The 10,933-nt window shown below is 37.1% G+C and overlaps 1 protein-coding gene across 1 annotated transcript; it reads right to left on the bottom strand.

The window, feature by feature from the left end:
- Window positions 1-4,489: 4,489 nt before the first annotated feature.
- On the bottom strand, window positions 4,490-10,540 carry LOC145888845 (receptor-type tyrosine-protein phosphatase epsilon-like). Its single transcript, XM_082979715.1, has 21 exons — window positions 10,488-10,540; window positions 10,224-10,418; window positions 9,962-10,062; window positions 9,701-9,805; window positions 9,473-9,569; window positions 9,301-9,415; window positions 9,067-9,137; window positions 8,731-8,870; window positions 8,320-8,416; window positions 8,057-8,259; window positions 7,217-7,348; window positions 7,023-7,162; window positions 6,685-6,820; window positions 6,520-6,623; window positions 6,303-6,391; window positions 6,158-6,231; window positions 5,953-6,078; window positions 5,775-5,891; window positions 5,451-5,596; window positions 4,993-5,128; window positions 4,490-4,925 (listed from the first exon to the last, which is right to left on the bottom strand). The coding sequence occupies exons 2-21, from the start codon at window positions 10,405-10,407 to the stop codon at window positions 4,851-4,853; spliced, it is 2,388 nt and encodes a 795-aa protein (XP_082835841.1). The 5' UTR covers window positions 10,408-10,418; window positions 10,488-10,540; the 3' UTR covers window positions 4,490-4,850.
- Between the last annotated feature and the right edge of the window lie 393 nt (window positions 10,541-10,933).

Raw genomic sequence — 10,933 nt, 5'->3', positions numbered from 1 at the left:
ACTGTTTTTTTAATAAGTGTTATCACAAGCAAGGTTGTTGTGATAAATGTATCGCTCTTTGTCACTTACACAGGTAAATATTTTTGTATCTGTTTCGCGTGGCGTTCTAGGGAAGTTGTGAAACCGTATGAGCCTGCTGGACATTCTTGCATTGTTTATTTAGAACCTGTGGTAAGACAAACCAAGCAAAACTATGCCATTAGTATTCAACTATTGGCCACACAAACGTATTCGCATCCTTGTATAAACTCCAACGGCGCACCCACTCGTCACGCAGTTTCCCGTGGGAGTATAGAAGGCTGTGAAAGTTACAGCCCGGTTACAGCATGTGAAAAAGGTCAAAACAAACAGTTGGATCCAGAGCGACCTTAATCGAAACGTCACGCTTTTTAATAAATACCCTCTGCTTTGTCCAATGACAACATTGGAACATACTGGTTTAAACACAATATATATTATTTACTGCTCATTGTAAATGCTCGTAACCTCATTTATTTGCACTGTTTAGAATTTCGTATGCGGTTAAATGACTGGTGTAATATGCTCTCAAAAGTTCTGTTTCAGGAATAAAAATTGTGTATCCCGGAACGAAAAATGTGTTACAGAATTATTTTTGTCATCTAGAAAGGATTTATATTAGGAAAACATTAAAGAAATTTAACATTAGTTTATGAGCAAAACAAGATTTTGTTCGTCTCTTTATCGACATCCAGTGTTCAGTTTTGCCCAGGTCGAGATACGAAAAACTATTTTGTTCCGATTAACTTAACACGTCACTAGCAATTGACAATTTAAATACAGCAGTATTGAAGTTGAGTTTTACTGCAACGAACGCTATGTGAATAAAATTACGCCACAAATTGCACGCAATGCAAAATAACGACAAAAATTTTTTGCATTGAAAAAATATGCCCACATTATCTTTTAAAGATAAAGATAAGCTATCTTTGCAACCATAAATGATATAAAAACAAATGAAGAAAAGTAATGACGTCACTGCACCCTTTCGTAAACGTTGTTTGTTTCATCGGGCGAAGGTGAAACATTGGTATAAGTAACCAAACCCTCTGTTGGATATTCTGGTATCGTTTGAATTTCTGCCAAGCAAAATATCCGCACTTTTACGCTAACTCAAATACAACGCATAGTATAGGGTACAAATACCGAGGTGTATATGCGAATACATTCCAAACTTTTATTTGCTAACAGCACCCCTATGGAATTTATGAAGATATTGCGGCACTCAATGGCGTCACACCAATGGACTACCGCCACTTATGAAGCAATAAGCCTCCATGTCTGATTGTTGATGGAGGCTAATATCATTGTTAACACTGAACAACGGTATCGTGATATAGAATTACACAACCGATAAACCGTATGGTGAAAAATTACCAGTGTGAAAATAAAGAAAAATCCCACGGCACCCCTGAAGGTTCAAATATAACCTCAGAGCGACACGGCACCCTGATTGGGAATCATGTAATGTGCTACTAACTAGTAACTACAGTGTAGTGTGGATGAGGTAACAGAGGTGTATATTCTACTGACTGATTGGTGCTTCGTTCGTGATTGAGCGATGTGAATGATTGGTAGAATTATTCTGTGGATCGTCCAATTCACAAGGTTGTGTTGATTGGTCAGAAGCCGCCGATTTGGAGTTGTGGCACCTGGTTGTAAATATATCACGTTATGACATCTCACAGGCAAAGGGTGTTTCGTTGCCACTCGTAAACATTCAAAATACACATCTATGTTTCTATGCTTAAACAACGCTTTCTGCTGTAGGAATGGTTTGTGTAGCATAGCGTACCTTCGCTTATAGAACACAACACACACAAGGGCAGCTGTAAGCACCAGAAAAAAACCTGGAATCACTCCAATTAGAATAACGACAGTTAATTTTTTGTTGCAATTAGCAATGCCGAAGAAAGATATGCCTGCAAAAGAAAAATTTCAACAGGAAAAACTCAACAATTACCCTGCGTAAAACAACGTCTTGGGGGAATACCCGAAGATGTAACCGTCAGAAATGTAGTGACTTTTTCTTGAACGCAACCGGAAATTAGCGCGGACACCTATAGAGATCGCACAGTTATGATAAATCCTTTTTCAGGAAAAGGTCATTTTCGCTTTTGCATTAATGCACTGCAGGCTACTAACCCGGAAAGTGTAGTTGCTAAAGTGGTCCAGGTTTGTTATTTGAGCTGAAGCGTTTTCGTACGGAATGTAAACAGAATTCATCAACTCCAATACAGTGATTTCTACCTAAAATGATATAAGCCTTAGCTTAGGAAATCATTTCTGGAAAATATAAAAGTGCAAATAAGAGTTACCTCTGCAGAAAGGTTAAAACTGGTAATGAAGGATCCCAATCCATCCCAGCTGATAACAACACCGGAGGAATTGCTGGAAAAATTCGAAACTGAGGCAACAACTGCGAAATGTGCAATTCAATTGTACAGTCCTTCACGTTTGTGAGGTATTTCAACAATCTTACATTTAATCTGACAGGCGTAGTAAGCTGGTTGTCCAACACAACCGACACTCGATTTCTCCCACCCATCTCCATAATGGAGCGCCCCCTGCTGGCAGGATGTTACGTTTTAAACAGAATAGTTTGCAGGAGATCCGTCGCTCCAAAACCAACCACCAAGTTGAGAATTGTAACGAGCCCCGATCATAACATTGATGTCTTGGAATCGGAAAAACAATACATGCCGAATCGCTTATTTTGAATTTGCTAAATAATTGAACATTACCAGGTATAAATGTGGATTCGTGAAAATGATCGAACGTTCTGTATGAACTGTTTACGTTCCTTATTATATTATAACCTTTGCTTTTACTGCCGTATACATAGACTTTCCTGAACCCTACATGAGGTTTGTTTGGTGCAAACAAAGAAAACCTCCATCGCCATCCTGAAAAAGTATGAAAAATAGCTTTGTACCGTCTTATCATTATAAAACGTATGTTGACAACATCACACATATTACAACGCTATTTTAAGTGAATAAAAGTTTATTCAGTTAGCTTACCATTCCACTCAGGAATGTATTCTTCGCAATTTATGCCAACTCGAACTTTCCATTTTTTTCTGGGCCAATAAGGTGCTACGCAGAAAAAAACTTCAGTTGTACTTACTGCTGTTTTGCTGAAGAATAAAATTTAAAGAATTTAGTATATTTTGTGGATTGATCATGTCCACAATAAAGCATTTTTACCACATGCTTTCTGTATTATCGTTTTGACTTTTACCTTGCAGACAAATCGAGGTACCAAAGAACTCCAAGTTGTTTCGCACTTTTCCAGTAACTGACCTCTTTCGGAGTTTTTTGAAATCTAAACCTTACGCCATCAACGAAATCGTAGAAAGTCCAAACTCGTGTTAATCCTCATGCATTTTCATTGTTAGTTTGTACGAATGTATTAACTCTTAACTTCCAATTAATAGGCTCTCACAGCTTACTTGATGTATATTTGTTAGTCATTAATCGAATTAATGACTCGTTAATATTCTGGTCATTAGTCATGGCAAGATTTCCGCCAAGTAACGAACATTTCTCTTTTGCATTGTTCGCATCAACAAGATCATCGGACAAAATTAATACGGTTTCATTGTTGCGTTAAAACCACAGTCTGAAATATTGTCAATGTTTTTACGTTGATCGCTCTTCTCAAATGTCATGCCTATAGTCGCCTTACCTGATTTTACCTTTACAAGCCATGCAGATCCCAAAACTATCAGAAAACACACAACCTTTTTATGTATCATCTCAGAAATTTAGGATTACCTCTAGCGTAGTGTTTGAGACCAAACCTAAAAACTGACCTGACCAAAAAACAAATAGCTTGCGAATGGAGATGTATTTGAGTCGCGCTTTAATGACGCTTTCCACGATTGTATTTGTAAGCAAAAGTTATGCAAATGACAAACCCTTGTTTCTGCATGCATTATGCCATGCATTGGGCTGGTGTGACGCATTCGCCAATTTAACAGTTAGCGACAATAAGGTTACAGACGGTCATCTGCGAAAGTAAAACACAAACAAAATTTTTTAACTTCTACAAACTATTTGAGTATGTCTTGTTTTTGGCTACTGCATGCTGTTTCTCACAAGGCTGTATGACAGCCCATAGCTTTGAAGTGCTTACTTACATTTTAGTTTGAAAAATAATTTTGCAAAAAGCGACAATACTTGTATTTTTCTTCATTGTTGCATGGCTGTGGTTGCAAACTGTTCTACCTACGATGTCATGTTTGCGTAGCACCTTCACAGTCGAAAGTGCTTGGCTGTAAGATCGACTGGACTGTGGGAGCAAACAGACGTGTGGTGCAAATAATTAACTACACAAGGAATACTAAAACACACTATTTGTTAAACTGAGATTATATTTTCATTAGTCCATAGCTACTCCAACGTTTCTATGGTTACTAGCAGAGATTTTCAGGATGAGAGGTAAAGGAGAAAGTCCCGGAAAAATGTTTGAATGAACCACTTCCCCTGTTTCCTGCTCAAATTATGATCTAACTCTGAATTCATAAGTTTTGAATGACTGTAATTATAAGTTGATACGCAAGATGAAGATAATTTGAAGGACCTCGGTATTTTTTTAAGTAGAAGTAGATTTAACGTCAAAAATCATTTGGACATCCCTTTTTTCAAAAGATTTGTTTGGATATGAAAAACAACAGTTAAAAGAGCACTTTATAAATTACCGTGTGAACAAAACAAATCAAAATTGGGTATAATCACATAATATAAATAAAAAAACAGAACATTACATCGAAAATGATTGATTAGTATGATGCAAAAGATATCAAATTTTCGACAACTGAAAGTTCGTCATTTGCAGTTGGAGTATGTGCTGAAATCATCCAAGTATTTCAAAACCACGGAGTAGCAACACTTGTAGAGCACCTTAAAATAAAAGTCATGCAATATAGTTTAACAGCGGTATATGAGGAAGTAGTTAAAACGTAATTACTTCCTCATCCAGCATGTTTGGTCTCATGTCTCGTAAATCTTTCACAGTTCGGAAAACGTCCACCCTTTGCTGAGTCTTCAGACGTTCAATTATTCTTGTCAGAGCAATAAAAGTACCAGTCCTCGTTCTGCCATTGCTGCAACAATATCAAATGTAGTAGTGTGTAAAGATTTGTTTACTGTACTCTGGAAAACTGTGTGCAGTACCATCAAATTTCTATACGAAAACACAAAACACTTAAATGACTATACCGCAAATTTAAAGAGACAAAGAAGTAATGCGTTATGGCTAGTAGCGCAGTCAGCGTGACATTTTGGCGAGATTTGAATGTTTTTCTAAAACTTTGAAAAGGATATGGGTCTTTCCACATGGCTACGTTAATGGTTACAGGCTTTTCTTATTTCTTTTAGGCTTAAGGTTTTATTGATATATTCGTAAATATTTAGGTTTATGATTACCTGCACATGACCAACACACAACGACAGTTCCTATCTCTCTTCATCCCTTGCACGACTTCAATCACTTCAACAAACTCCACTTCTTTTGGAGGTTTCTTAACTTCACTCCATCCCTTTCCTTGTATGAATGTCATCAGAGTGTCAGTCTGAACGCAAGTGGTAAAAACCTTTAGGTGTTTTAAACTATATTTTACAATGATATTCACTTCAAATTTTGACAGGACTTTTAAATGTTAAAAATGTGGCATTTTGCAAACGCATTGCATAAAACTTCCTTCATCATTAAATGCAATCTACGTTTTAGTTTGTGTTTGTCAAACTTACGAAAGATTGTGATGAAGATGTAATCACAATTGTGGCTAATTTATATGAGTGACCTTCCGATAGTTCTTCCACAGTGAGAGTAACGTCGCCATATCGTGAAGGTTTTTCTTGAGAAACCTAGAAAATGTACAAAATATGTCATTTAATCCCCAAATGTTTTTTTGTGTACCGGTTGTACTTTCACTGCCATGTCCAAATCCACAACAATACGCGTGCCATTCTGTACAGCCATTTTCCAAAATAACTCCATCTGGTCATTTGGTGGGGTTTGGGCAGCAATGAAACACTCAGAAGCGTCCATTTCCTGGCAAATAGACCATGTATATTTATATTTTTAGTATTTATCGCCAATATTTGTCAAAAACAACAACTTATATTATTACATGTATGAACGATGCATTGAAACTCCGTAGTGCGTCAATATCTTTATCCCAAATTCCGAGGGCAGCGTTTTTGTCTATATTTGTGTGTAAAAATAATGGTAGTCAATTCTAGAAAAACAGAGGCATGAAATAAACGTAATCATACAAGTGGTTAACTTCGGGTTTCCTTCAAGCCACTCCTCTCCGTATCGCCAATCGGACAAGATTTTGTACTCAGATTCTTGAATTCTTGTTCTGCAAACGGGCAAAAAGGCTCTTAAAGTACATCTACCTTAAAAGTTGCATGCACTAGAAGTGCAATGAGTTAACGACTTTAATTTATTTTTATTGGGTTTGAACATTTATTTTTATTGGGTTCTTACAATTCATCAGAAGTCATTGACTGAAGTTCAATTGCATCTCTGTCTGTTTCCATCTGTAGACCCTCTCGTTCCACTAACAACTTATACAGGAATATGTATTGTTTCTGTAGATCGAAAGCAAAATATTTATCACAACTTAAGTTTAATCACACATTGGTTATGTACCAAGTTTTGGATCATATCTGTTCTGTTTGCCCTCATCCGTAGTACAGTCTGCGGGACGTCGACAGTTCCTTTGTCGTCCAACTCATCGAATAAAATATCCATGGCAATATAAGTTCCAGACCGACCAACACCAGCGCTAAAACAAAACAAGTGTCGTTAGAATCACGTTCGCTGCTGCAATACCTTGACCAAATATTTCGTGGAAGCCAATATCCTCAACACACACAAGAAAATGGAAAAAAATGATTTTTGTACTGTATATGTAAATAGAATTTTAGTCTCATCATCATGCTTACTGATCATTGTAAAAACTAACATTAATTCTCCACGTTCTGTACCTGCAATGTACAATAATTGGAGCTGAAGTTTTGTGTAAATCTTCCACCATCTTACGTAGGTAGATCATGTTTGTTGTAGTGACAGGAACTCCATGGTCTGGCCAGGTTGTGTATTGGAGTTGGGTAACGATACGTTTTTCCTGAAACAAGTCCATATGTATATGAAACCCACAATTAATCCACATGTGCCGTACCTCTCCTTGGCATAAAATAAATTTTCGCATGTATATTCCACCTAAGAGAACTTCTTGGTCTGTTTGAATTCCATAATCAGTCGTTACTTCCACATGTGATCCCACACTTGGCCAATATTGTTCGCACTTTGCCTGTAAACACGTATTTATAGTAGGTTAAGGAAAGGAATCAGCAGGACAAACCGAATTAGTATATGGATCGTTTGTTAGTATTGAAAATTTTTGATATTTGTTTGTTTTCCTTTTCTTACTTTCTTTGTCCATTCGTTTGTTTGTCGGGCAAACTCAGTCGGTCTAGAGTAATATTGTTGACAAAGTTTGTTAAGTTGATAATTAAGGTGTTTTGGAATGTATTTTCATCATCACAGATACGGCATGGTTCTACATTTTTCGTGCTTAAGTTCTTTCCGAAGTCGTGGTTTAATGGTTTGTCCCGGTGTCCCAGTCAACATACAGTGATTTGCTGTTATTATGACGTCGATACCCAGTTGGTGGAACAACATTTGATACTGTCATTGTTTTGCAACCCGTGCCCACGCCCAGACCGAGTGCTTCATATATTACTACACGTCTATGCATGGCATGAGATGGATATGATTTGTAGGTCGATTTTAGTGTCGACGAACTAGTTTATGTACACAAATGCCTGGCTAAACCAATATCTTATTACACTTATTTTTTGCAGGTGTTTGTGGCAAGAATTTATTAGTTCGTGATAGTACTGATGGCAACCTACAAATATTCTGCTGGCAATATTCCCCGATTAGCAATTCCCTATTCCACGCAGTGCACTTTTATGCGCATATTTAGCTTTCTCTGCATATCTAGTTCAACTCCAACCTTTCCCTTTTCTATCAGACCAGTGAGCATCACAATTATTGTTGAGTTTTCTTGCCAAACCATCAGCCAGAAATCATTGATCGTCTCCTGCTTAGGCCCTTGGGTAGCGATGAACTTCTTCTCGTTGCTGTACCCCGGTATATAAGCCGCGTTGATGTAATCGTTGTCTTCCTTTTCCATCAATATTACTCGGGAATGGTCGTCTGTCAAAAAAACATTGTGTCCAACTGGAAATATGCTGTTTTGAGTCATTTATGTCTTACACGGGTAAATATTTTTGTATCTGTTTCGCGTGGCGTTCTCGGGAAGTTGTGAAACCGCATAAGGTTGTTGACTTTCTTTGCTTTGTTTGTGAAGAACCTGCACGAAAGAACCTGTGTTGATTTTACATCAACCCATGTAGAATTAACTGCCTTAGGCATCCAGCTACTGTCCAAACAAACTTATTCTATTCTTTAACTATTGAGCTGTGGAATGAAGCCAATGAAAGGCTTGATTGGTGAAACCCACGCATTACACAGTTTCCTGTGCTGTATGAGGAATGGTAACCTTTAGGGCATTAAAGCTCGAAGATTATCTGAGGCATATCATTTCATAGAGACGCTGGGTTCTTCTTTGTACATTTCCATTGATTTTGCTATAACAAACAATAGTTTTTGAAAACTATAACCCACCCTAAACTCTTCGTTAAACAAATGAAAATCCGCTGCAATGTTGGTCTCGTAAACTTTGAATAGTTTTTTCTGATTGTTGTTTTTGGACGTGTCTGCGTCAACCGACAAATTTTGATAAACTCCATTTTGCTGAACTGCATCTAAGCCGCAAGTAAGTATTTAAATCGTACGTTAACTATTTTTGCCTGTATGCAATGTTTGTGTGCCTGCAATATTTACTTTGTTAATAGCTGCACCATTAGTCATATTTATAATACCAATAAAATAAAGTGTATTTCTGAAAAGGACAGGGCTGTTTCTATCAACTCAATATAATCCTTAAACGATCAACATTACCTTCATCTTCAGCATATGCTGTGGGATGTGGTGTGAATTCGTTTGCTTGAGGTTCGCTCTGCTTTGATTTTCTGCAAACATAATAGAAGCTTGCATCGGGGTTTCCAAAATATTTAAAGCCCTTTTTGGGGAAACGAGCAATGGTGATATAAATCGCATCTAAAAATTATGTTCAAAGATTCAATACTGCAAATGCTTACGATGCGTAACAATTACAAGTATTTATAACCTTACCTTCGTTTATACCATAATCCGATGCAGATTGCTGCCACAACCGTAATAATCACCAAAATTACACAAAGTATCAGGACTGTGTTGTTATTGTTGTAGTTGCCAGCGTTGTTATTTCCTGTTGGACACAGATAACGATCAATCAACACATTAAATCACCTCAGCATTTGGTTACCGTGCTGAAAGCAGCTTTTTGGGGGAATCCCTGAAGTCGACACCTCCAGAGATGTAGAAACATTTGTATTTGGGCAACCAGAAAGAAACGCTGATACCTATTAATGACATCGTTTAATGACTTTTGTGATAATTTGAATGATGTTTGTAATTCTGCTACAAACATCTGTCTCAGTTTCACCATATTGTTCTTCTTTTACCGACATAGAATATAAGAAAAAATACTAACTTTAATTCCGTAGTTCGTTGACATGTTTAAGTTTTCAATCTGAACCGATAGATTCGCATAAGGCAAGATAAAAGTTTGTTGTGATTCAACCAAGCTGACCTCCACCTGGAAAAAGAGACGAAAAAGAAATTCCGAATGCAGATTTATATAAAAATCTTTTAACAAAAAAACTCGTTATATAGATCAACGGATGATTCACCAGCAATCACACGTTCGCAAAACACGTTATGTCGGTTACTTCACTGTCACGAACTAAGTTACCTGAGCCGAAAGATTTTGATTCTTAATAAACTTGTCCAGTCCAGTCCATCGTATAGCAACAATGGATGAGTTGCATGGATATTTTTCCACAGTAGCAATAACTGCAAGCACAGGTGTAATGAATTAAACAACATAACCTGCCGATACATAGACGTAACACTACCCCAAAATTTGAGACAAACTTGAAAAAACTCAACAAAATAGTTTCAAATGTGACTAACAATAATTGCTTTTAACATAGTAGCATTGCCGTGATACTTACATTTAAACTGACAGGCGTAGTAAGCTGGTTGTCCAACACAATCGACACTCGATTTCTCCCAACCATCACCATAATGGAGCGCCCCTTGCTGGCAGGATGTAACGTTTGAAACAGAATAGTTTGCACGAGATTCGTCGCTCCAAAACCAACCACCAAGTTGGGAATTGTAACGAGCCCCGATCATAACATTGATATCTCAAAACGAGGAAAACAAGATTGTTATTTCTCATGAATGTTCAAGATTTTAACGAAGCTTATCTCAACCTGGAGTAAATGTGGATTGTCGAGACTCAATAAAGATTCCGTAGGGATGGTTAATATGTCGTAGCATATTAGAATGGATATTGTTTTCGTATACGTATACTTCCTTGTATCCCGGTTGAAGTGTTTTTGAAGCAAACAAGAAAAATTTTGAATTCCATCCTGTAATCAGAAAATGTTAACGTGGTGTTAAACTTGGTTTTATAATTAAAATAAATTGTTCTGATGTTATAAGTTTACAGCTAACTGGTAAATCAATTTTTTTAACAGAAACGTTTCAAATAAAGTTTTGGCCATGTGCAAACAACAGCAATATTTGTACCATTCCATTCAGGTTTGCGCTGTTCACAGTTATTGCCAACTCCCACTCTCCACTTTCTTCTTTCCGCATTAAGCGCCTCGCAGAAAAATATTTCTTCCTCATTTCTATCATGGCTTCTGAATGATAA

This window comes from Ascidia mentula, chromosome 2, assembly GCF_947561715.1.
Source record: "Ascidia mentula chromosome 2, kaAscMent1.1, whole genome shotgun sequence".
Taxonomy (NCBI): Eukaryota; Metazoa; Chordata; class Ascidiacea; order Phlebobranchia; family Ascidiidae; genus Ascidia; species Ascidia mentula.
The sequence above is the reverse complement of the archived record's forward strand: the minus strand, read 5'-3'. Positions and strand labels throughout refer to the sequence as shown.

Bases quoted from the DNA above. Each gene is read 5' to 3' on its own strand.
- LOC145888845 (XM_082979715.1), bottom strand. From the start codon at position 10,407: ATGATCGGGGCTCGTTACAATTCCCAACTTGGTGGTTGGTTTTGGAGC. The intron at 8,417-8,730 runs GTGGGTTATAGT...TCTTTCGTGCAG, and splicing joins TGTTTAACGAAGAGTTTAGG to GTTCTTCACAAACAAAGCAA. The intron at 5,892-5,952 runs GTACAACCGGTA...TACATTTTCTAG, and splicing joins ATTTGGACATGGCAGTGAAA to GTTTCTCAAGAAAAACCTTC.